The following is a 27,788-nucleotide window of genomic DNA, read 5'->3' on the forward strand; positions in this document are numbered from 1 at the left end:
CTCCAGCAAATTCCTCACACCTGAGTCTCATAATCTGTGAACTTGCCATTGTCTTTCTTACACTGATCAATTGCTTCCCAGTCACATTCCTATAACTGAATGTGGGCATGGGATTGCAACATGGAGATGCTCAGTTAAGTTTATTGAGTGTGTTGGCTACTCAGAGCTGAGGAGAAGAGCCTTACTGAAATTGGAATTCTACCATCTATCCCTCCAGAAGCAGAAGCTGTGAGTGCTGCCTGTATTCCAAAATGAAATAATTTGGACCTTGGGAGTGATGTCTCCACCTTCACTCAAAAGGCAATGCCTCAGTCCAGAGGAATCCACACCCACAGCCCATCCTCATCTCGCTTGGCCATGGTGGTGCAGATGTAAAAAAGGAAGCTTGCTTACCTATAGAGAAAGGCAGGAAGTAATCACTCTTCCTGAAGTTGCCACTTGCATCCAAGAAGTGTCCAGGATCAAATTTCTCAGGGTTAGGAAATTCTTTCTCATCATAGAGGACAGAAGTCAGAGATGGTAATATGTGTGTGCCCTGTTAGAAGGAGACACAAATAACAAGGATTACAAATAAAGAACATGGAATAACATGAGCAAAATTTCATGTAATCCATTTGTTTTATAAATGAGGAGAAAGAAACACAGTAAGGAGAGATTCTTTGCCTCATGACAGACAGAATATAGTAGTGTCCAAACTAACAGGTCTTAAATCATATAGTATCCTGTGAAGGATACTGTTCATTGTTTTAGAATCCATCTCTATAAATTTGTAATGTGACACCAGCACATACTTAGAGAACAGCAACAAAGATCAGGTGATACTTTCGCTCATGAAAAATAAGTAGAAGTAACATTACTGATGTCTCTGAAAATCAAGGCATTATTTTTACAAGTAAGGATGAGGCCCTCTTCATAACTCAGAATATTACTGGCCATATTTTTGAAATACCTGCACATCCCTACTATCCTGGGAAACTAACAAGCACAGATTCTCATTATGTTTTTGAGAACCTGTGTCCCAATGAACTTATGAGAAGTGGAAAATGTTACTTAATCATTGATGCTCTTAGTATACTGCACCTAGTGGACATAATCTCACAGCACAGTACAATGTGGAGTGTGGGGTGTTTGCCCTCAGGATTGCCTGGATGAACGGTAGCACTAGCTTGTGCTGCTCCTGATCATCAAAAGACAGTAATATCCTACATATTACAGACTTTGGAAAGGTTCAGATTCACTATACAGCTTGTACTAAAGCAGATATATTTCATAGTATTAAAAAGTCAAACAGTAGAAAATCTAATTGGCAAGAACATTCCGTATCCTCTGTCTACTGTGTCCTTTCAATGGAATTGTCACGTATTCTTCTGAAAGGTTACAACATTTTTATGATCCCTAAAAGCCAAAATTCAAATCAAGGAACCCAGCTGAACTGAGGTCATGTTCAAAGACTAAATGCAAAGTTACAGTTAACTCAAAATGCCACAGTATTGTTTTAAGCTTAATAGAATAAAAAATAAAAGAATATAATGGTAGAATTAATAGATAAAAATCTATCAGTCATTTAAATTCCAGCTCAAATAAAAATCAATGACATTTAAAAGAAGACAGGATAATCCAGACTCTCCACAAGATCAAACAATTTCAGCATATACAAGGATTATCCTGAATGTGAAACAGGAGTAATGTGACTCCCCCTTATTTACAAAACCCATATATTGTAATAGGCCCAAAGCACACTAGGTGTGGAAATTCAAAGATCTGAATATAAACTAGTATTCTAAATGAAAATCAAAGAAGGAGATAAGAAATAGCAGAAAAAATTAAAGCTATAAAGCAGTAAATCTAGAATTGGTAGGAACAGATTAAAATTAAAATTTCCTGGGTGGGATTAGTTCAGCAGAGACTGCTAGAGAAAATGTGGCCAATGTAGAGACATGCAGAGGGCAACTGATGAAAGCTCCTGTTCGAAAACCCCTGGTGGGCAGCCAGAGACATCAAATTTGTGGAGCACAAAAGTCATCTGGAAAAAGGAGATGGTTCAGGCTGAGTTGTCAATTTTCCTAGTTTTATCTTTAGCACAGGCTGGAGGAATGAAAATATCAATTAACACAAACATGGCTATAAACCATCAATCTCAATGGATTATAGATCCATGAAATATACTCAAGTACACAATCCCCTCAGAGTTGAAAAGAGAGGAAATCAATCCCCAAAAGAAATTCATGAATGCAGCCATAAACTCTCCACATGAACTCCTCCCAATCTCTGGAGATCCCTTCAATTGGGCATGCTGGAGTAAACTCCAACATTCACTGAAAGGAAAAAAACCAAAATGAGATTTCACATTGACACTTTCAGAAAACACTGAGGAGGGAAACAGTCTATAACGCCAGCAAAACTCTAAGACCAAAATCTGAAAAAATGTTGTCACTTGCCAAAAAAATGGTTTTGCACCAGAGCTCTAAAGTAATATGAAGGCATTTTTAGGGGATAGAAGTCTCCAGCCGTTGTAGAATATACAGAATGGTAATTGAAGTTCTGAAGGATGAAGAGTAGAGAGAATGAATTCTAGCATGTTAGAAGGAAAACTAAATGATTGCTGTTTTACTAATGTGGGACATGAGTGTATGCCAGAGGAAATCAGTCCTAGGATTATTAAGTGGTAGGAAGAAAAATCAGGCATGGAAAGCATTCACTGATTCAATCACATGGATAGCAACTGTGTCCTTCAGGAAAACAATGTCACTATAACACAAGATGTTTTCAATGGGTTGGTGTCAAAGATATTAATTAAAGATCTTTAAATATGTATAAATAATTTCTAGTTTATAATATTTGAGAATAGGGATGAGATAACTTTAAGCTGATGACAGATGAGTATTGATCATGTTCAAATGCTGATGGAATGTTGCCAGGAAAGAGGGAGAGCTTGAAGACAAAGAAGCAAGAAGAAATTGCTCTTGGAGGAAGGCACTGGAGCAACCAAGTGCCAGGGGAAAAGGTTTACTTTAGGTCAAAGGAGAATCAGTCTTTCACTAGACACATGAAAGAAAATTTAAGGATGTGGTTGTTGCTAAGAGTGGAGACCCCACTGAAGGACATCACAGGAGTTCCCTTGCAGTGGTTCTGATTTTCTCTGTCGATAGGTAGACATATTACTGAAGAAAAGATGATGGAGAGGTGGAAGATTGAGGGCAGTTTATTGTTGAAAAGATTATGTTGGAGCATGGTGAAGCAAGTTGTTTTAGTTTGTACTGTATGGTTATCAGCTACAACCTGAAATACATTTTGTGGATAATAATATAGACTTGCTGGGTTGCATGGTTTTTTACTGTATTGATTAGTAGTCCACATGTAAGCAGGAAAGTAGGAGAGTACTGAACTGGACATTTCTCAATTAAGGGAAACTCAGCATATATAGGGAGATGGGACTATATATACATGTTGCTGATTGATGGGTAGAAGTAATAAACCATGTACAATAGCCTGGTCAATGAATAAGCAGAAATGCAGCCATGCCATGTGTGTACGGAAAACCCTCTGGAATTCTAAGCACTGTTTATTTAGAAAATTGTGTCAACACATTGTAAGGAACATAGCATGTGGTCACAGGGTGAGATGCCCGAGTTATCTTTGTGACATAATCATGGAAGGCTTTATTTTATATAATTTCATAATGTAGGATCGCCTAAGATTTCTAGTGTGCAGAATAGACGACATGTCTCTCACCTTTGGAATGAAGTATCCTCGGAACTGAATGTCTCGGGTCACTGCATGGGGTGCATTATTTGGGATCAGGTCAACGTATCTCTGGATCTCATGTATCACAGCATCTGTGTAGGGCATGTGGCTCCTGTCCTGCATGCAGGGGCTCCGGTCTCTGCCAATCACACGTTCGATCTCTTCCCGGACTTTAGCTGTCATGGCCAAAATCATATGTAAAGACAGCTTCATTTAATACTTTAATCACTGTCAGAATTTGGCTTGAGATATATACATGAAGAAATTATAAATAACCAACTCCCTAAGGGACATAATGACAGACTTTTAGTTTCCTGGAGAGATTAGAAGTTCATGAGAGATTTTGATCTGCACATATACAACAAAATTTATTTTGAAATTTACTTTTCAACTCAAATGCTGTGTCTGGATTAATTTACCTTAACAATCAGGAATCTGTCATATTGTTGACTCTAAAAACCGATAAATAAAATCACTTTGTGTATGCCATTTTTTATTTTAAATCAATGTATTCCAACATAATGAGAATTGCTATCTAGTCTATTAAAGATTTTAATTAGCAATCGAAAGAAGGTGGGATATTTTATATAAAAAGTAATATATGAAGGGCAGCATTGTGAAATTGCACGTAATGCTGGTGTCAATGGTGCAGGCATACAGAGGGGCCTGGTTCAGGGCCCAGCTAGTGCACTTCTCATCCAGTTCCCTGCTAATGTACCTGAGAAAACAGTCAAAGATGGTCCAAATATTTAGGTCCCTGCCAGTAACTTGAGAGACCCAGATGAAATTCAAGTTCCTGGCTTTTTTTTTTAAGCTTGAAGACTTTTGGGGAGATAACCAGTGGGTAGAATCTCTCTCCTTCCCTTGGCTGGTGCTTTCTCTCTCTCTCTCTCTCGCTCTCACTCTCTCTCTCTGTAACCCTCTCTCTTCTCTGACTCTACTTTCAAATAAAATAAATAAATTTTTAAAAAAATTTAAAATGTAATATACAATGTAGATGCTGCACTATTCATTATATTACTTTTTAGATCCTCAAGATAGTCTACATGGTAGGTATTATTTTGTGTTTCCTAACACATGTAGGAAGAAAGTGATCTTTCCTTTATTAAATGCCTAAACAGAGAAGACAAATAACCAAGAGTCTAATGTCTCAGAGCTAACTCCTGATTGAGTCAGAATCTGAGGCCACTTCTATTAGAGTCTATAACCCATGTTCCAAAGAACCAATGCCAATTGGCTACTTTTGTTAAAGATTATTTGTCTGCTAACTGAGAATGTGCCTTTGCATTGGAACATGTGATAATTCCAAGGTTTGGTCAATATTTAAAAAAGGAAGAATTGGGAAATTCTGACCAATGTTTAATTTCATCTTCTCATTTGAGAAGTTATAGTTTTACCTACAAGTAAAGTGGTCAGGAAGCACTGGTAAAATCAGAGTGCTCAGTAGAATAGACACAGTAGGGCTTAAGACAGAAAAGGAGGAGGCAAACTATATGTGAGCATGGAGCATGAAAATGGAAGTGAAGGGGAAATATGACAATAGCAGATTTTGCAATATGAAGATGATACAATATTTTGAAAACAATGTAATACCCTATTTCTAGTTTTCACCCATAGACCTTTTTTTTTGACAGGCAGTTAGACAGTGAGAGAGAGAGAGAGAGAGAGAGAGACAGAGAGAAAGGTCTTCCTTCCGTTGGTTCACCCCCCAAATGGCCGCTACAGCTGGTGCTGCACTGATCTGAAGCCAGGAGCCAGGCGCTTCCTCCTGGTCTCCCATGCGGGTGCAGGGGCCCAAGCACCTGGGCTGTCCTCCACTGCCTTCCTGGTCCACAGCAGAGAGCTGGACTGGAAGAGGAGCCACCGGGACTAGAACCCAGCACCCATATGGGATGCTGGCGCTGCAAGTGGAGGATTAACCAAGTGAACCACAGCACCAGCCCAACCCACCCACCCACAGACCTTTTAAAATGTAGTTTATATTATTTCTTTGATTCTTTATTATTATTAATATAAGAAAATTTTTAATGTAGTTATTAAATACAATTCTAAGAATTCATTCTCCTTTAATCCTATTGCCTAATTTGATTGTATTCATCCAATCATAGGAAGATGTAGCAGTAATGGAATAATTTCTGTTCCAGGTCATGACAGATAAATGGCAGAATGGTTATGAGTGTTGTCTTCATAATCATTTGTTACCTAGAATCTCATCACCTAGAATCTCATCTGCCCTTCCCCATGATCCTACAAACCTGTAATCTCAGGATGCTTCATAAGGAGCAGGAGTCCAAATTTCATTGTGGTACTTGTTGTCTGTGTTCCTGCATCAAACACATCCCATATGGTGACGACCAAATGGTGCATGGTAAATTGAGACTGTTCGTTGTGTTTTTCCTGAGAAAGATGTGTTAAAAATGCATGATGAGTTGAGGTAACATAAAATAATTCAACATCACATAGGAATTCTGCAAAGTAAGCTAAACAGTACAGAATGATGTAGATGATTGTTGGAATTATTCAAACTGCTAAAATATAATCAAATATAATCAAAGCTCCAATTCCTTTCTGTGACTCATTTATCACATATTAGAGGAAATCATTCAGCTCTTCAGTTCTTTCAAGCGCTTGTTGTATTTAGTTGTTCACAGCTACTCAGTGTCCACGTGACTGCTCTTATCTGTTTTGTCATCTGTACTTTTCTCTTTTGGTCTCTAGATTCACTGACTATTTACTACAACACTATTCCTAACCTCATCCATCATTATCCATAGCACTGTTTATCAATGAAGGCCTGTGAAAGTTCTACACATTTCCTCAATGTGCTTATTCCCTGGACCAATTTCATCTTCCTTGATGACTAAACCATAGATTATTCAAGAACTACACTTGTGAAGATCTCCTGTAGTGTTTACAGAGGGAAGACTTACTAGATTCTTGTACCTTCTGCATTCCTTCCTTTGTTACCTGTACAAATAATGTAATCTATTTCATAGGCAAGAATAATTATCACCAGTCAGTAAATTATATATATATTTATACACACACACAGACACACACACACACATATGCATCTAGGTCTGTTTGTGTGTTTAAATTTGTCCCCAAATAACAGTCAATATAACACTTTCTTTTTTTAAAAAGATTTATTTTATTTATTTGAAAGACAGAGATACAGACAGAAGGGGGGAGAGAGAGAGAGAGAGAGAGAGAGAGAGATAGAGTCAGAGAGAGGTCTTCCATCCACTGGTTCACTCCCCAAATGGCTGCAAGAGCTGGAGCTGCACCAATCCGAATCCAGGAACCAGGTGCTTCTTCCAGGTCTCCCACATTGGTGCAGGGGCCCAAGGATTTGGGTCATCTCCTACTGTTTTCCCAGGCTATTGCAGAGAGCTGGGTTGGAAGAGCACAGCCGGGACTAGAACCAGCGTGCCTATGGGATGTCGGTGTTTCAGGCCAGGGCTTTAACCAGCTGCACCACAGCGCCAGCCTCCACTATAACACTTTCTAAGTTTTTTTTTTCCATGAGAATTTAAAAATACCTCAAGACTGGAGCCTGAGCTATGTCATAGCAGGTAAAGCCGCTGTCAGCAGTGCCAACATCCCATATGGGTGCCAGTTCAAGTCCCAGATGCTACACTTCTGATCCAGTGCTCTACCACGGCCTGGAAAAGTAGTAAAGATGGCCCAAGTCCTTGGGCCCCTGCACCTGAGTGGGAGACCCTGAAGAAGCTCCTGGTTCCTGACCTCGGATCAGCACAGCTCTGGCCATTGCACCCAACTTGGGATTAAACTAGGGTATGGAAGTCTTCTCTCTCTCTCTTCCTCTCCTTCTCTCTCCGTGTAACTCTGACTTTCAAATAAATATATAAATCTTTAAGACATTCAGAATGCCTTGCACAAGCAATGACACACCTTAACGAAGGAGCATTTGCTTGAATACCTCAGTTTCACCGGGAAAAAAACAAAGCTAATCCCTGTGTTATGTCATATACATCAGTGAAGTAGCAATTTATAGTCACATTATACCTTTTCCATTTTAACTAGTAAATAGTCAATAAAGTCTCGAGGGTTATTGTGGTCCAGAGATTCTTGATGTTCTTGTATTTTCTCCAAAAAAAACTTAATTTGGTCATTAAAGACTTTAAATAGCTCATGATGACTTCCTGGGAGATAATGTAAAATTGGAAAAGTATTGTAGAGCTGAAAGAGGAAAAGAATACTTCATTAACTCACTCAACAAACAGAATTGGAAGACTCTTAGTAGGTGTCCCATACGCTTTCTTAAATTCTGAGATGATAAGGAAGACTAGGACTTGCTTCCCTTCTGAATTAGTGGGTGGAAGATCTCTCTGTCTCTGTTGAACTTTTTACATCTCTCTTTCTGTATCTGCCTTTTAACCAAATTAATAATAAAATATGAGCTTTTTATAAAATATTATAAATGAAATTTGATAATATAGTTTTCTTCTGCTCAAATTGTTTAATTTTTCTATATCTTACTTCTATACATTATATTAACTTTATAACCTCCTGATAGATTATAAGTAGTAATTTTAAAAATATTCCATTGAGTACTTTAAATGGGATAGGAGAATGGATAAAAGATTTGCTAGAAAACTATTTTTCAATTAAAGCGAACCTTGAGCTTACCTGTATCCAAGGAGTATTAGAAAGTCTGATGCTGTCAAGAAAATGCTTCACCAATGTTTGAAATGTCTGATCATTGTAGTCAAAACGATTCTGGAAGATGATGGAGCAGATCACGTTGCAGGGAACACAGAACAGAATTGAAGAAGGATCGCAGGGAGATGCTAAGGGAAACAGTAGAAGTGAGAACACGGTTTTTATGCAGTTCTTAAACGGACTGTATAAAGTAACTGAAAGCCTGATTGCTTGAACATGTTATAAACATAAACTCCACTTTCATAAAACAAAATTAAAATTTCTTAATGAAAACAATCTAGTTCATTCCATTTTATTTGTTAATTTTCCCCAAATGTTAGTTTGTTTTGTATCGTTTTCCATATTTTCTAATAAACAACAAGGAAAAAACTGAGAAAAAATAATTTAAAAATTCCTTTAACATTTTGAATGTAGGTCTCAGCCTGGATTTTCGTTCATTATATGCACATAGAAAACTGAACAACAATTCAATGAACAAATATTTGCATTTGTGGAATCTGTGAGGAATAAAAGAAAAGAGTAGGAACAGAAAATTGATCCAAGGGGTAACATAGAAAACTTCCCACTGCTGGGAAAAATACAGACTCCAAATACAAGAGGCCTATAGCATCCCAATATATATGACCAGCATTACGCCTGATAATCAAACTCTCAGAAGTCAAACACAGTGAGATAACTCTAAAATCTTATTTGAAAAAAAAAAATCATGTCACCTTTTTGGAAGCTCCATTACTTTATCACAAGTTTTCTAACAGAAATGTTACATGCTAGCAGGAAAAGCAATACTATGCCTTAATGAAAAAAAATAGCGGCCATTGAGGGGTGAACCAATGGAAAAGGAAGACCTTTCTCTCTGTCTCTCTCTCTCTCTCACTGTCCACTCTGCCTGTCCAAAAAAAAAAAAAAAAAAAAAGAAAAAAAGAAAGAAAGAAAGAGAGCATTGAATATAGCAAAAGATGCCCTAATCAAAGAATTACAGAGTTCTACAGAAGTTTTACAATGCTTAGGTATAAATATAATCAAAGAAGTGCATGCCCTTTACTGTGAAAATGATAAACTTTGATGAAAGAAAATAAAGGAGACAGAAAAATGAAAAGTTCTCCCATGTTCACAGGTTGGAAGAATTAACATAGTTGAAATACCCCTGTTACTCAAAGTTATTTACAGATTCAGCATAATTAGACCAAAATGACAATACCATTTTTCCTGAACTAAGAAAAACAATTCTAAAATTTAAATAGATGTAAAATTCTCCAAATAGTCAAAACAGTCTTGAGTAAAAACAACAAATTACCGGAATCCCAATACCCAATTTCAAGAAATACCTCAAATCTATGATAACCAATCACTCTCATAGTGCAGACACACGAACAGGCAAAAAGAAGACAACAAAAATTCTAGAAAAGAATCCAATCTTTAAAGACACCTAATTATACCTAAATGTTCCCCCAAAATACATGCCAGCAGATATCCTCTTGAATAAGCAGTCTGGGACAACTGATATCCATATGCAGAAGTTGAAACTAAGAACAACCACACTTATTGCTCTACACAAATCAACACACAGTGAATCCAAATTCTAAATATAACATAGGAAACAATGAAGTTTCTAGAAGAAAACATATTGGGAACTTCAAGAATTCAGCATAGCCAACAACTTTCTGGTAACACCCACAAAGCACAGGCAACAAAAGCATAAATAGACATATTGGACCATATCAAACTAAGAAAGAAACTAAGGCCAGCTAAGGAAGCAATCAACGCAATGAAGACACAACCAACAGAATTGAAGAAAATATTTGGAAATTACTCATTTGAAGAATGATTAATAGGCAGAACACATAAAGAACTCCAAATCCTCAGCAATAACCAGACTTAAACAACAAGGAACAAATAGTCCCCTTAACAAAAGGACAGAGGATCTCAACAGATATTACACAGGAGAATTATAAAAAGGATATAAATACATGAAAAAGTGTTGAGTATCTCTACTTATTAGAGAATGCGTATTAAAACTACAATCAGATATCATGTCATTTCAGTCAGGTGACTAATATCAAAAAGACAAAAATAGCAACTGCTGCAAAGGATGTGAAGAATGGGAACACTTACCCACTACTGGTGAACCAGATATTGTAAGACTGTCATTGGGAGGGTTCCTCAAAACGCTAAAAATGTATCTACCATATGATACAGCTATTCTCTTCTCAGTATATATCTAGTTAATGAATAAGCATATGTAACAGGTCTCCAAACTTCCATGTCCTTTTTACACTGTCCACAACAGACAAGATATGAACTCAATGTAGGTATACATTGGCAGATGAATGGACAGAGAAAATGTGGTATATATACAAAATGAAATATTTGTCTTTAAAAAATGTATCTGGACTTTTGAAGCAAAATGAATGGAACTGAAGATGGCAATGTTAGATAAAATAAACCAAATAAATAGAGAGTATCACACATCATCTCTAATAGGTATAACTTAAAAACTGGGTTTCTGGGATGCTGCTCTGGCTTAGTAGGCTAAGCCTCTGCCTGTGGTACCAGCAATCCTTATGGGCATTGGTTTGTGTCCTGGCTCGTCTGATCCAGCTCTCCACCATGGCCTGGGAAATCACCCAGCAGAAGCTCATGGCTTCTGAGTTCATATTGCCTGAGATCTGGCCACTGCAGCTGTTAGGGGAGTGAACCAGCAAATGGTAGATTTTCTCTCTGTTTCTCCTCTGTCTGTAACTTTACCACTCAAATAAATAAAATAAAATCTTTTTAAAAAAAAGTGGGTTTGAAAACAAAACCATTTTGAAAAGACATAAATAGACCATCATTAGATGATATAGTAGTCAATCTAGCAAAAGGCACAACAGTTTATACATAAATATGAATCCAATGCTGGAAAACCCAGAGACATAAAACAAGTATTACTGAATCTGATGGGAGATACAGATGACAATATAATAACATGATTTGTCATGGACCTCAACAGCGAATCTTCAGCATCCTCTTTTACTTCAAGCCAGAATTGTCATTATAGACAACAGTATAGTGGTTCTCAACAATTAAACATAGAACCACCATTAGAAGCCCTTGTTAGTGAAATACTAGCAGAAAACTTCCCAGGTTTGGAGAAAGAAAGAGACATCCAAGTACAGGAAGCACATGGAACTCCCAATAAACATGACCAGAAGAGATCGTCACCATAACACATTGCAATCAAACTCACCACAGTGAAACATAAAGAGTCTAAAATGTGCAAGAGAGAAATGTCAGATTACTCTCATTGGATCTCCAACTAGACTCACAGCAGACTTCTCATCAGAAACCCTACAGGCTAGGAGGGAATGATGAAATATAGCCCAGGTAGTAAGAGGGAAAAACTGCCAACCTGGAATATTATATCCTGCAAAGCTCTCATTTGTGAATGAAGATGAAATAAAGAACTTTCATATCAAACAGAAATTGAAAGAATTTGTCACCACTCTTCCAGGCCTGCAAAAGATGCTTCAAGATGTGTTACACACAGAAACACAGAAACACGGCCAAAATTACAAAGGAAGGTAAAGGAAGAAAATCTCTCAGTAAAGATCACAGGAAGTTCAAAGTATATATTAGAAATATTTTTGGAAAAATGGCAAGGTAAAGTCACTACTTATTAATAGTCACATTGAATGTAAATGGCCTCAACTCTCCATTTAAAAGTAGATTGGCTGAATGGATTCAAAAACAAAACCCACCTATTTGCTGCTTACAAGAAACACATCTTTCCAACAAAGGTGCATGCAGACTGAAGGAAAAGGTTGGAAAAAATATTCTGTGCCAAAAGAAACCAAAAAAAGAGCTGGCGTAGTCATATTAATATCAGAGAGAAGAAACTTTAACACAAAACTATTAAGAGAGACAAAGAGGGACACTAGATAATGAGCAAGGGATCAATTCAACAGGAAGATGTAACTATTATAAACCTATATGCACCTAACTACAGGGCACCAGGCTATTTAAAGGATATGTTAAGGAACTTAAAGGGAGACATAGACCCCAGTACTATTATATCCTCCACTTACAGCAATAGATCAACCAGACAGAAGATCAACAAGAATACAGCAGATTTAATTGACACTATAGCCCAAATGGATCTAACAGATATCTACAGAACTTTTCATCTTACACTTAAAGAATATACATTCTTCTCAGCAGTACATGGGACCTACTCTAGGATTGAACACATGTAAGGCCATAAAGCAAGTTTCAGCAAATTCAAAAGAATCAAAATCATACCATGCATCTTTTCAGACCACAATGGAATTAAGCTGGAAATTAGCAACTCAGGAAACCCTACAGAGTATGCAAACACATGGAAACTGAACAACATGCTCCTGAATGAACAGTTTTTCATAGAAGAAATGAAAAGAGAAATCAAAAACTTTCTGGAAGTAAATGAGGATAACAGAACAACATATCAAAACTTATGGGAGCCGGCGCCGCGGCTCACTAGGCAAATCCTCCGCCTAGCGGCGCCGGCACACCAGGTTCTAGTCCCGGTCGGGGCGCCGGATTCTGTCCCGGTTGCCCCTCTTCCAGGCCAGCCCTCTGATGTGGCCAGGGAGTGCAGTGGAGGATGGCCCAGGTGCTTGGGCCCTGCACCCCATGGGAGACCAGGAAAAGCACCTGGCTCCTGGCTCCTGCCATCGGATCAGCGCGGTGCGCCGGCCGCAGCGCGCAGGCCGCGGCGGCCATTGGAGGGTGAACCAACGGCAAAGGAAGACCTTTCTCTCTGTCTCTCTCTCTCACTGTCCACTCTGCCTGTCAAAAAAAAAAAAAAAACTTATGGGATACAGCAAAAGCAGTGTTAAGAGGAAAGATTATAACAATAGGTGCCTACATCAAGAAATTGGAATGGCACCAAATAAATGAGCTTTCAATGAATCTCAAGGACCAGAAAAACTGCAGCAAACCAGATCGAAAACTAGTAGGAGAAGAGAAATAATTAAAATTAGAGAAGAAATCAACAGAATTGAATAAAAAAACATTACAAAGGATCAGCAAAAGAAGGAGCTATTTTTTTTTTGAAGAAAAAAAATTGACACACTATTGGCCCAACTAACTAAAAAAAGGAGAGAAAAGACCCAAATCAATAAAATCATAGATGGAAAAGGAATGTAACAACAGACATCACAGAAATAAAAACAGTCATCAGAAATACTACAAAGAGTTGTATGCCAGCAAACAGGGAAATGTATCATAAATGGATAGATTTCTGGACACATACAACCTACCTAAACTGAAGCATGAAGACACAGAAAATGTAAACAGACCCATAACTGAATCAGAAATTGAATCAGTAATAAAGGCCCTCCCAACAAAGAAAAGCCCAGGACCAGATGGATTCACTGCTGAATTCTACCAGACATTTAAAGAAGAACTAACTCCAATTCTTCTCAAATTATTCAGAACAATCGAAAAAGAGGGAGTCCTCCCAAATTCTTTCTATGAAGCCAGCATCACCTTAATTCCTAAGCTGGAAAAAGATGCAGCAAAGAAAGAGAATTACAGACCAATATGCCTGATGAACATAGATGCAAAAATCCTCAATAAAATTCTGGCCAATAGAATTCAATAACGCATCAGAAAGATCATCCACCCAGCCCAAGTGTGATTTATCCCTGGTATGCAGGGGTGGTTCAACATTTGCGAATCAATCAATGTGTTACACCTCATTAACAAACTGCAGTAGAAAAACCATATGATTTTTTTTGACAGGCAAAGTAGACAGTGAGAAAGTGAGAGACAGAGAAAGGTCTTCCTTTTGCCGTTGGTTCACCCTCTAATGGCTGCCGCGGCTGGCTCAATGTGTTGATCCGAAGCCAGGAGCCAGGTGCTTTTCCTGGTCTCCCCTGCGGGTGTAGTGCCCATGGACTTGGGCCATCCTCCGCTGCACACCCGGGCCATAGCAGAGAGCTGGCCTGGAAGAGGGGCAACCGGGACAGATTCTGGTGCCCTGACCAGGACTAGAACCCGGTGTGCCGGTGCCGCAAGGCGGAGGATTAGCCTATTGAGCCAGGGCGCCAGCTAACATGATTATCTTAATCCATGCAGAGAAAGCATTTGATAAAATACAACACCCTAAGCAAATTGGGTATAGAAGGAACATTAGTCAATAAAATCAAAGCAATTTATGAAAAATCCACGGCCAGCATCCTATTGAATGGGGAAAAGTTAGAAGCACTTCCACTGAGATCTGGTACCAGACAGGGATGCCCACTCTCACCATTGCTATTCAATATAGTACTGAAAGTCTTGGCCACAGCCATTAGGCAAGAAAAAGAAATTAAAGGGATACAAATTGGGAAGGAAAAAGTCAAACTATCCCTCTGTGCAGATGATATGATTCTTTATTTAGTGGACCCAAAGAACTCTACTAAGAGACTATTAGAGCTCATAGAAAAGTTTGGCAAAGTAGCAGGATATAAAATCAATGCACAAAAATCAACAGCCTTTGTATACACATGCAATGCCACAGCTGAGGAAGAACTTCTAAGATCAATCCCATTCACAATAGCTACAAAAGCAAATACCTTGTAATAAACTTTACTAAGGATGTTAAAGATCTCTACGATGAGAATTACAAAACCTTAAAGAAAGAAATAAAAGAGGATACCAAGAAATGGAAAAATCTTCCATGCTCATGGATTGGAAGAATCAACATCATCAAAATGTCCATTTTCCCAATAGCAATTTATAGATTCAATGCAATACCAATCAAGATACCAAAGACATTCCTCTCAGATCTGGAAAAATGATGCTGAAATTCATATGGAGACAGAGGAGACCTCGAATAGCTAAAGCAATCTTGTACAACAAAAACAGCTGGAGATATCACAATACCAGATTTCAGGACATACTACAGGGCAGTTGCTATCAAAACTGCATGGTACAGGTACAGAAACAGATGGATAGACCAATGGAACAGACTAGAAACACCAGAAATCAATCCACACATCTACAGCCAATCTACATTTGTTTAAGGCTCTAAAACCAATTCCTGGAGCAAGGACAGTCTATTCAATAAATGGTGCTGGGCAAACTGGATTTCCACGTGCAGAAGCATGAAGCAAGACCCCTACCTTACACCTTACACAAAAATCCACTCAACATGGATTAAAGATCTAAATCTGTGACCTGACACCATCAAATTATTAGAGAACATTGGTGAAACCCTGAAAGATATAGGCAGAGGCAAATACTTCTTGGAAAAGACCCTGGAAGCACAGGCAGTCAAAGCCAAAATCAACTATTGGGATTGCATCAAATTGAGAAGTTTCTGTACTGCAAAAGAAACACTCAGGAAAGTGAAGAGGCAAGCAAGAGAATGGGAAAAACATTTGCAAATTATGCAACCTGTAAAGGTTTAATAACCAGAATCTACAAAGAGATCAAGAAACTCCACAACAACAAAACAAACAATCCATTTAAGAGATGGGGCCAAGGACCTAAATAGACATTTATCAAATGAGGAAATCCAAAGGGAAACAGACACATGAAAAAATGTTCAGGATCACTAGCAATCAGGGAAATGCAAATCAAACCACAATGAGGTTTCCCTCTCCCCCGTTAAATGGCTTACATACAGAAATCTACCAACAATAGATGCTGGCAAGGATGTGGGGAAAAAGAGATACTAACCCACTGTTGGTGGGAGTGTAAACTGGTAAAGCCACTGTGGAAGTCAGTCTGGAGATTCCTCAGAAACCTGAATATAACCCTACCGTTTGACCCAGCCATCCCACTCCTTGGAATTTACTCAAAGGAAATTAAATTGGCAAAGAAAAGAGCTGTGTGCACCTCAATGTTTATTGCAGCTCAATTTACAATAGCTAAGACATGGTATCAACCCAAATGCCCATCAACAGAAGACTGGATAAATAAATTATGGGACATGTACTCTATAGAATACAATACAGAAGTAAAAAAAAGAAATCCAGTTATTTGCAAAAAAATGGAGGAATCTGGAAAATATCATGCTGTGTGAAATGTCAGTCCCAATGGAACAAATATCATATGTTCTCCCTGAATTATGACAACTATCTGAGCACCAAAAAGGAAACCTGTTGAAGTGAAATGGACACTATGAGAAATAATGTCTTGATTAGCCCTTGTACCGACTGTCGGTGAACAAGTTACTATTTTATTCCTTTTAGTAATTTTTTGTTCTACTTAATACTATTGGTTGAACTCTTTAATTAACACACAATTATTCTTAAGAGTTTAAAATTAACTGAAAAGTGATCCCTGTTAAATATAAGAGTGGGAATAAGAGAGGGAGGAGATGCACAGTTCGGCACATGCCCACTCGGACTTACCCCTAATGACAGAGCTAGAAATGTGCCAGGGAATTCTAATTCAATCCCATCAAGGTGGCATGTACTAATGCCATCTTACTCCTTAAAGTGATTAGTTTAAGTTCATAATTGATCATAATGATAGGATTATCTTTCAAATGGATTACATAATAAGACCTGTGTCTGCAAATAATCATTGATAGAATTAAAAAGGAGAGAATGTTCCTACATGGGAAGGGGGATACACAGCAGACTCATAGAATGGCAGATGTCCTAAACAGCACTCTGGACTCAGAATCATCCCTTAAGGCATTCAGATCCAGCTAAAAAGCCCATGAGAGTATTTCAGTCATGGAAAGCCAAGACACTGTGGCAAAAAATGACCTAAATGAAAGATCTCTGTGAATGAAATCGCAGCAGAAAGGTCGGGCCATCAATGAATGAGGTACCTTTCTGAACATTCACTTTGACTATGGCCTTGTTTAAATAAGATCGAAATTGGTGAACTCAAGAGGCTTCCATAGCCTTGGCAGCTCGTAACAAGAGCCTCGGGTGATCATTGATGTCATAAATAAGAGTGTCAATTGTTAAATCAACAATGGGAGTCACTATACATTTGCTCACCATGTAGGATCTCTGTTTAATGTGTTGTACTATGTAAATTAACAGTAAAACTTCTATTCAAACAGTACTCTATACTTTGCATGTCTGTGTGGGTGCCAATTGTTGAAATATTTACTTAGTATATACTAAGTTGACCTTCTGTATACAAAGATAATTGAAAATAAATCTTAATGTGAATGGGATGGGAGAGGGAGTGGGAGATAGGATGGTTGCAGGTAGAAGGGAGGTTATGGTGGTAAAAGCCCTATAATTAAAAAGTTTTACTTTGGAAATTTATATTTAATAAATAAAAGTTGAGAAAGAAAAAAATGAAATGCAAAAAAAATTGAACCACTATTTGATAGATATGGCCTAGCAATCCCTTCTTTGCTTTTTGTTTAAACAAAAGGAAATCAATATTTTGAAGAAATAGCCACATTCACATGTTTATTATAGCAGTAAAAAGAATAACCAAATATATTGAATCAATATTAGTGGATTAATGGGAAAAGAAAATACAATGTAACAGGAAATAATTCAACATTTAATGGAGTTAAATACTGTCATCTAGAAATCAATGAACCTGAGAACATTATGTTAAATATACAGAAAGACAAATTCCACACTGTCTCTCTTTCATGAGCAAACTTTAAAAGCTAATCTCATAGAGTGAGAGAATAGAACAGAGTTTAACTGAATTGTGGGTGGTCAAGAGAAAAACAGAAAGGATATATATGGATGATTAAAGGAGATATAAATACATTTATATAGGACAGGAAGTGGAAAATCCAAATATGTAAAGATATACAGACAGAATATGGTAAGTGATGCCTGGGGCTGCACATGGATGCGAAGGAGGTGGGTGTGTGATTGGACAAAACTGGGATAGACGTTAATGGCAATATCATTTCTTTCTTGAGTCATGAAATATTCTAAAATTGATTTCAGTGATGATCATATAACCTGATAAAATATTAGTAGAATGAAATTGATAAATAAACAAATTTTTTAGCTTGTGAGTTATATCTCAATAAATAGTTATTTTTAAAATAAATTATAGCAAATACTTAAAAATAACATTATGTACTAATAGTTACAGTATATGTCTCATATTGTTATCTATACAGATACAGCTTCCCTCCAATCATAGATAAAATTCCAAAATTAAAAAAAGATATTTTGACACACTAACTCAATCTCCAGAAATTTATTCTAAGGAACTACATGTTGGAGTTTTCTATGAATTGTATTTTATACTGATGGAGCAGAAAAAAAATCAGAAAGAAATAACCTGTATGGACAGTAGTATAAATTTACCCAAGAAATACAGTAAATATTCAGTGTATAGATCATAGCATTTATAAGGTAATGATCATCTTAAAAAATTCAAATCCTGATGCTCTGAAATCACACATGCCTCTGATCCTTAATATTTCTCTGCCTGCTCTCCTGTCCATACATTTCTTCCTCTATCTACATCCCAACCCTGTATATTTGTACATATGTGTATATATCTAAGCCTTTTGTGAAACATAATGGAGGTGTCACCTTCATTCACACCCACACTCCAACCCTACTCATTAGAAAACTTTAGCATTACTACAATATTATACAAACAGTACTGGAGAGTTTACTTATGTTTTTAACTAATGTGGCGAATCTGCTAGCTTATTATGAAAATCTATGTTTTCTTCTTCCTGTGCACGCAACTGACCAAATTTTCCTACCACTCCTACTGGTGTTATGACAGTGCACAATTCTAGCTCTAAGATCCGAGAGTAATTTTGTGTGCAGCTTCCATATCTGGTTTAAACACCATTTGCTCTTTACCTTGTTCTTTTCTCCTTTGACAATTGCACAAAAAGATGAAATTGTGTGACAGCACACACCAAAGGATGATAATACACAAGTCTCTACCATTAGTCCCTGAAAATGTTTAATTGCCAACTCCTTTACACCTTAACTACACATATGTAAGTAAAAAAGGAATTTTCTGTTGTACTTATTTACCATATGTTTACTTTACACTACTGTAATAGCATTTCCTCTACCCAACTACCACTTTTAATGATATAAAGAAATATACACCATTGGTTTTTTTCAATGCTTCTACCAGACACAAGGCTTCTTCTTGAATTCGGTTCTCAATAGTTTTCTTCCCCATGCCCATGTCCCGCAAGACTGTGAGAGTGAAACGCCGAGTTTCCTTCCATAATTCTCCATGGCTCAAAACAAGCCCTATCAGGACAAAAACCAAACAAACAGATAACAGCAAATATGTTACCTTATGATCCACATTCATGAATTCTGTGTGAGAGTATGTATTTCTGAAATAATACAGACAATCCATTACACACATTCACACACATCTCTCTCTATATATATAAATATATATATGTAGTTATATATAAATATATATATATATTATATACACCTATTGGTGTTGGCTGCAGGAATTCCAATGAAGTCCTAACTATCCTGAAGTCTACCTAGAATTCTACTGTCAGGATTCTTGAATTGGAATATTACTGAAATCTTTTTCATTTGTTAGCTCTTCAAAGCTCAAAATAACACTGTGAACCAAGTTTTTTCCCCTTCTTTACTGGAAAGGGTACAGAAGAGCATGGAGGGGAAAGCATGATGCACAATACCACAAGATAGTAAGTCACATGGATACAACTCAGAGGCTTAAATTATCAGGGAATAATTTTCTGATTTTTTGGGAAAACTTAAAAAAGAAGCGCATTCTCAAGTGTTGAGACAACTCTTCTGCAAGAGAAGGAATCACTTGACAATCATTTCCCCAAATAAAGAAAAAACTGGCTGGCGATAGCACTGTGGTGCCATGGGTAAGGATGGCCTCTCATATGGGTGCCAGTTTGTGTCCTGATTACTCCACTTCTGATCCAGCTCCCTGCTCATGGCCTTGGAAAAGCAGTGGAGATAGCACACATGCTTGGGTCCTACCACCCATGTGGAAGACTCAAGTAAAGCTCCTGGATTTTGCTTGGCTCAGATCTGGCCGTTGCAACCACTTGCAGAGTGAATCAGCACATGGAAAAACTCAATCTCCCCCCCCCCCGCCTCTCTCTCTCCACTTGTGATTTTCAAATAATTAAATAAAGGAAAAAAAGGAATACACTTCTATACAGATAATTCTTCTCATTTAAGAACTCCCCATCTACTTGTTCAATTTCTTCCGTGAAATGTGGTCTTACTGCCAAAAAATTTCAACGTCAGATTTCTAGAATCAATAACGATATGGAAACAATAAATTTATATTTCACTGTCCAGGAAACATTGCTTATAATTTTGTGGAGGACAGGAACACGTTCACTAATTTCTCTTTCTGCAGACCTTAGTGATCCTCTAGAATTGGGCAACTTAAGGATAACTGAAAACTAATGGAAGATATAGCCCAGGTACTTATTAACTGAAGAAACCTTTTCTAATGTGAGTTCAAAACCATACTCAACCTGTGCTTCTCTACAATCCTCTTTGCATAACATACCTGGGCTTTAAATTTTGGATTCCATTGGAGTCAAATAAATCTTACGCCTTTTTACAAAGGGTAGAAAATAAGGCTTGAAGTATACCAATTTTATCTTGGCTCCTTGCATACAACACAAGTTTCCTAGACTATTATCTTGACATTGATGAGTCAGGAAACTAGATATTTGGTGAATGGATAATTCAGTCATTTATCTCTAATGTCTTTTATCTCAATCTCTTTATATCATTAGTAATCATTTAAAAATGTGTGATAAATTCATAGAACCCTCATATCTTAGTAACTTCCTTTTACTGAATTCTATGCCTCCTAGGGACATAGAATTCCTATGTCCCTATGTCTCCTATGGAATTCATTATTATTATTATTATGGAATAATTATTCACACATTTGTCCTAAACGCCAAAAGTATATTTCATAAATTTCTCTGAATGCTTATAACTTCGAATTCCCAAGTCCATTTGGAATCTTTGCAACTCAAAACCTCAAGCACAGTCCACAGACTAAAATATACCTGATCCTTTGGAATATCTATCAATACCAACTTTATGTTGGCTCCTTGCATATAACACAAACTTCCTAGAATATTTTTTTTTTTTTATTTTTTTGACAGGCAGAGTGGACAGTGAGAGAGAGAGACAGAGAGAAAGGTCTTCCTTTGCCGTTGGTTCACCCTCCAATGGCCGCCGCGGCCGGCGCGCTGCGGCCGGCGCACCGCGCTGATCCGATGGCAGGAGCCAGGAGCCAGGTGCTTTTCCTGGTCTCCCATGGGGTGCAGGGCCCAAGCACCTGGGCCATCCTCCACTGCACTCCCTGGCCACAGCAGAGGGCTGGCCTGGAAGAGGGGCAACCGGGACAGAATCCGGCACCCCGACCGGGACTAGAACCCGGTGTGCCGGCGCCGCTAGGCGGAGGATTAGCCTAGTGAGCCGCGGCGCCGGCCAAACTTCCTAGAATATTACCTTGAGCTTCTTAGTCTGATTACGATTTTATATATTTGGTGTATAGATAATTTAGCCATTTCTCTCTAATCTCTTTTATCTCAATTTCTCTATGTCATTAACATAAGCAGCAATCATTTAAAACAATATGTCTTTGCCAAAAATTCACAGAAAATTCATTTTTAGTGACTTGCTTTTACTGAAGTTTATGCCTCCTGGGGACACTGTGTCACATTCATGGAATCAAAAATAATGATTCTTATAGAATAATTATTCACACACTTATCATAAAAAGCAAAAGTGTATTTCATAAATTTCTCTGAATGCTTATGATTTCTCAATTCCTAGGTCTATTTGGAAACTTTGTAACTCAAAACTTCAAGCACATTTCACAGACTTAAATATACCTGCTCCTTGGACGTATCTATCAAACACTGGGACAGTCACTCTGCCAGAAAACTCCTCTCCACGATCATGCAGGGCCTCCTTCACTGCTTCATATCCGTGCAACACCACAGTGGGCTTTGTACCAAAATACACTGTGAACACAGGGCCATACTCTTTTGCTAGCTGGAAAAGGAACAGGAGAGGCAAAAAATAAATATTTATGAATTGAAATGTAGATAATTGATGGCAACAATTTTAATCTTATTGAAGACACATGTGAAAATGCATCCTGTGATATGAAAGATACCAGCTTTTCAGCTTCTAAAACCATTAATTCAATAAAAAGCATACTTAAATGGTAGTTATTATTATATACTACCACACTGCTGTTATTTCCATCATCAACATTTATTCTACACCTAGCTCTTACTATGTGACAGGGCTATATTATGCATTTGTTCATTGTATTACATTAACTTTGGCAAACTACAACTTGAACCAAATTTCTCCTTCCCTCCTACAAAGACAATAAATTTTGTGTCTCTACTCATATGTATGATGAATCTCCCCAATGTTCTATTGTGTAGACAAGTAATCATCCTGCTTTATCTATTTTCCACATTTCTTTTTTAACACAAAAGACCTCTAAGTTTTATTAACAATGGAAAACATGGCAATGCAGTTGCATACATTGCATATTTTCACTTGAAACTGGTGTTGTTTAACTATTATTATTATTTTTTTTATTTTTTTTGACAGGCAGAGTGGACAGTGAGAGAGAGAGACAGAGAGAAAGGTCTTCCTTTGCCGTTGGTTCACCCTCCAATGGCCGCCGTGGCCGGCGCGCTGCGGCCGGCGCACCGCGCTGATCCGATGGCAGGAGCCAGGAGCCAGGTGCTTTTCCTGGTCTCCCATGGGGTGCAGGGCCCAAGCACCTGGGCCATCCTCCACTGCACTCCCTGGCCACAGCAGAGGGCTGGCCTGGAAGAGGGGCAACCGGGACAGAATCCGGCGCCCCGACCGGGACTAGAACCTGGTGTGCCGGCGCCGCTAGGCGGAGGATTTGCCTAGTGAGCCGCGGCGCCGGCCTGGTGTTGTTTAACTAATCTCTAGTCTCTGATGTTAGTAGAATTTATATGTGCAAATGCTATGTTGTTGCATCAAGATGTCATAGCTTGCCCTCTATTTCTTCCCACTATTCATGTGTTGAATTGACAGTGTGGAGATCTGTCACCATGAAAATGCCATTGGGAACAATAGTCTAGGAATATGGGACAGTAGAACTGAAAACTGAAAAAAAATTTCTCAGAAGGATCTCATGGATGAGTGGCAGCCCAGCAACACTCACCTGTAATCATTAGGTGAGATATAAATAAACATTTGTTCCTTTAGTGATTGCATTACTGAGCTTTTTCTGTCATTTCAGGTTAGATATGCTAAATATGCAGAACAATTCAATATTCACTGGTCTCATAAAAACTCAACTGCTTTTGCTGCTCTGTAATTCACTCTCCATTAAAATAAAACAGGGTAACACTAAACTGATCTTCTGTAAAAAAAAAAAAAAAAAAAGAAATTATCAATTCCCAACTTGACTCTCACTGGGATTAAACATGACAATAGGTCTGATCTGATTTCATCATCATTTAAAAAATCATCTATTATTTTTCACTTTATGTTTCTGTGTGGGAGCAAACTGTTGAAATCCTTACTTAAGGTATACTAAGCTGATCTTCTGTATATTAAGATAATCGAAAATGAATCTTGATGTGAATGGAAGGGGAGAGGGAGTGGAAAAGGGGAGGGTTGTTGGTGGGAGGGACGGTATGGGGGGGGGAAGCCATTGTAACCCATGAGTCGTACTTTGGAAATTTATATTCATTAAATAAAAGATAAAAAAAAAAAGAAATTCAAGAGAAAAAAAAATAAAACAGGGTAATGTTTTCACTTCATAAGGCAAATGTTAGCATGACAATCCTTTAAATACATTATCAGAGACAATTATTGTTATGATAAATAACAACAGTATTCAAATCCAGGCAAGACCTACATCTGCTGGCTCTGCTAACCTCTAAAAACTCAAAGTGCCCTATCTGTATATTTTTATTCACTCTCTGGGATACAACCACATTGGTCTTCCATCAAGGTCTACCACAAGAAATTCTCCCCCAGTTTGAAACCAGATGAAAATGGCTTTTATCTGAATTTTGTCTGATTAATTCTCATTCATTCCTCAAGTCTCATGCACAGCTTCCGTTCCTCAGAGTATACTTTGCTAACTATACGTGTGTCCCTGATCGCCCAAGTTACATGGCCTCCTAATATGATGACTGTGTTAACACATTGAATCCTATGTCATATTGCTCATTTTATTTCTAAATACATGATTACCCTGTAGATTGTAATTTCCATAATTCAAGGATCTCTTAATTTTCACTCATCATTGCATATTCCTTGTATGTACCTTAACATAGCACTTAGTGAATAATAGAATTTTTAATTACTTGGTGAATTTATGATTTACTCTTTTAACCTTTCACCAAAATGATCATCACATGCATTTTAACAAAGAAAAATTCAAGCTCTGAAAGATTGAAAAGTTGCCCCAGACAATTAACTAACATGGAGATGGGGTGCATGACACAGTCCCTCCAATCCAGAGATCAAGGCACAGGAAGCAGGAGCTTCCAGGACTGAGTCTGGTAATCTACTGTCATAGGAAATTCTTAGATTAATCCTGTGAGCTTCAGAAGGGAGCTGCCCTGTGAATAACTTGGTCCATATAAGTAACTGATTCATTTATTGAACAAATATAAAAGGGCCTGAAAATCCCTGACTCAGTTGTTTAATTCATTAAATTCAAATCAATGTATGCTTTAGAAAATTTACTCATAAAGTTTAATTTACTCATAAAGTTTATTAAAATTATTAATATTCATTATGTTTAATCAAAGAATAACAACAACAATGAAATGGATGTAGGTCAAAATACGAACAAAACATTCCTACCTTTGTCAGTTTTAATTATTGTCTAATTAATCTCATTGTCTTCTAGCTGTATAAATTCTCAAATCACTGCTAGAGTCCAGTTAACACTATCCTTTAAGATCTTCTTTCATAATTCATATAAAAAATTTTCCTTCACAGTAAAATATTGGGTTTCTCCACATTATATTAGTTATAGAACTAACTTATTCACTCATTGCGAGCAACCATGAGAAAACTACTCATACTCACCATGCTTATTGATTTGCTGATGTTCTTCCTGTCCAGCTGCAGGATATTTCCAACAAGTGGGAAAGGCGTGGGGCCAGGCGGGAGCTTCCTTTTGGCATAGCTTTGCTTCAACAGAGAAACAAGAAGCAAACAAGAAAGACAGATCACCAGGACAATGAAGAGATCCATGGATGTGATGTGGGCAAATGCAGTGGAAGCCTTGGGGTTCCAGGAATTTATAAGTGCACTGAGAGCTTATTATGAAACATGTAGCGCTTTTTGAACTTTGGACAAATATTATTAACTTTAGTGCCATTTGGCCAAAGGTTAAAAATTAAAGAAAAAAAAGTCATTTCAAACCTTGATAATTCCTGAATTTTCACTGGAAATTCCTGCTGAAGAAATAGCTCACTTTTCCAGAGGTTGTGGTGTGAGTGGCCTTATATTAATGGTAACATTGAGATGATGAGATTTTCAAAGAGCCAATAGGAGCTCATATTCTTGGAAAATAAGTAGAAAGAAGGTCACATGTATCAGAATTTGTCACCATATGATCAGAAGCTTCCAGGGAAAAGACCAGAATCAGAGGTATTAGACAAAAAGTTGTCACTTAACCTGGCTCATGTCAGAGATGTCCCAACATTCTGGGCAATGCTCCATGCTATACAGGAATAATGAAAAGAATTCTGAAGTTCTGTGCACTTACTCCTCATGTAGGATCTCGGTCCTTAACGTGCTGTACACTGAGGCTTAATGCTATAACGAGTACTCAAACAGTATATTTCACTTTGTGTTTCTATGGGGGTGCAAACGACTGAAATCTTTACTTAATGTACACTAAACTGATCTTCTGTAAAAAAAAAAAAAAAAAAAAAAAAAAAAAAAAAAAAAGAAAGAAATTTTCAATTCCCAACTTGACTCTCACTGGGATTAAACATGACAATAGGTCTGATCTGATTTCATCATCATTTAAAAAAATCATCTATTATTTTTCACTTTATGTTTCTGTGTGGGAGCAAACTGTTGAAATACTTACTTAAGGTATACTAAGCTGATCTTCTGTATATTAAGATAATCGAAAATGAATCTTGATGTGAATGGAAGGGGAGAGGGAGTGGGAAAGGGGAGGGTTGTTGGTGGGAGGGACGGTATGGGAGGGGAAGCCATTGTAACCCATGAGTCGTACTTTGGAAATTTATATTCATTAAATAAAAGATTAAAAAAAATAAAAAATAAATAAATAAAAAAAAAAAAAGAAAAGAATTCTGAAAGGGGGGCACAGGGTCAACAAATAATATAGGGAATATAGTAGAACAGAAAAGAGATTGCTCAGGCACAACAGATATGCTTCTTAGCATCACATCCCCTTTCCTCTAAGTCACATCCCCATCACCAGCTGGGTTCCCACTGCCACAGCCTGCATTGCCCCTGTCACTTGAGGAAGGAGATCTAGTCCTGCCTTCAGCACTACAAACATTTGAAAGTGTCTACAAACACATAGATATAAACAAATTATCGGGACTTAAAAGATGTTTCAGGAAATACAAAACCAAAGTAATCTTGTAGTTTATGTCCCAAATATATAATTGTAATGATATTTTAAACATATATGAGTAATGAAATGAATTTAACTACATTTTAGTTTATTTTTCAGGAGGATCAAGAGTTTTCCCCTAGACCAGAAAACAAAAAAAGAATGATGAGCACTATAAACAAAGTTAAATGTTATGAACCATAGTTCTAGTGAATTTCTAGTAGGAATCTCAAGGAAAGAGAAAAAAAGTAATTGAACACAAACATTGAACATAAAATACAGCTTTCTTTTTTTTTTCATTTTCAATTCTCTTTATATACAGAAGATCAGTTTAGCATACATTAAGTAAAGATTTCAACAGTTTGCTCCCACACAAACGTAAAGTGAAAAATAATAGATGATTTTTTAAATGATGATGAAATCAGATCAGACCTATTGTCATGTTTAATCCCAGTGAGAGTCAAGTTGGGAATTGATAACTTCTTCTTCTTCTTCTTCTTTTTTTTTTTTTTTTTACAGAAGATCAGTTTAGTATACATTAAGTAAAGATTTCAACAGTTTGCACCCCCATAGAAACACAAAGCGAAATATACTGTTTGAGTACTCATTATAGCATTAAGTCTCAATGTACAGCACATTAAGGACAGAGATCCTACATGAGGAGTAAGTGCACAGTGACTCCTGTTGTTGACTTTACAAATCAACACTCCTGTTTATGGCATTAGTAATCTCCCTAAAAAAAAAAATACAACTTTCTTAAATTGCCTGCAGGAAACTCATGAAGCTCTAAGGATTATAGTAAAATAATCCTCTATTTACTTTCTTGT

General features: G+C 37.4%; 1 protein-coding gene across 2 annotated transcripts in view; it reads right to left on the reverse strand.

Annotated features, from left to right (window-relative positions):
* Positions 1 to 25,746, reverse strand: part of LOC138843065 (cytochrome P450 2C30-like) — a 28,328-nt gene extending 2,582 nt beyond the window's left edge. The window contains exons 1-8 of one of the 2 annotated variants that reach the window (XM_070057550.1): positions 25,449 to 25,688; positions 22,232 to 22,394; positions 19,461 to 19,610; positions 8,398 to 8,558; positions 7,774 to 7,947; positions 6,000 to 6,141; positions 3,733 to 3,920; positions 394 to 535 (exon numbers count right to left, since the gene is read on the reverse strand). In XM_070057550.1, coding sequence (XP_069913651.1) covers positions 394 to 535; positions 3,733 to 3,920; positions 6,000 to 6,141; positions 7,774 to 7,947; positions 8,398 to 8,558; positions 19,461 to 19,610; positions 22,232 to 22,394; positions 25,449 to 25,616 — 1,288 coding nt within the window. In that variant the 5' untranslated portion in view covers positions 25,617 to 25,688. Of the gene's footprint in view, positions 1 to 393; positions 536 to 3,732; positions 3,921 to 5,999; positions 6,142 to 7,773; positions 7,948 to 8,397; positions 8,559 to 19,460; positions 19,611 to 22,231; positions 22,395 to 25,448 lie in introns of both variants that reach the window. The other variant, XM_070057552.1, reaches the window with a different exon arrangement.
* Positions 25,747 to 27,788: the final 2,042 nt, after the last annotated feature.

Source organism: Oryctolagus cuniculus, chromosome 15 (genome assembly GCF_964237555.1).
Source record: "Oryctolagus cuniculus chromosome 15, mOryCun1.1, whole genome shotgun sequence".
In the NCBI taxonomy this organism is placed as follows: Eukaryota; Metazoa; Chordata; class Mammalia; order Lagomorpha; family Leporidae; genus Oryctolagus; species Oryctolagus cuniculus.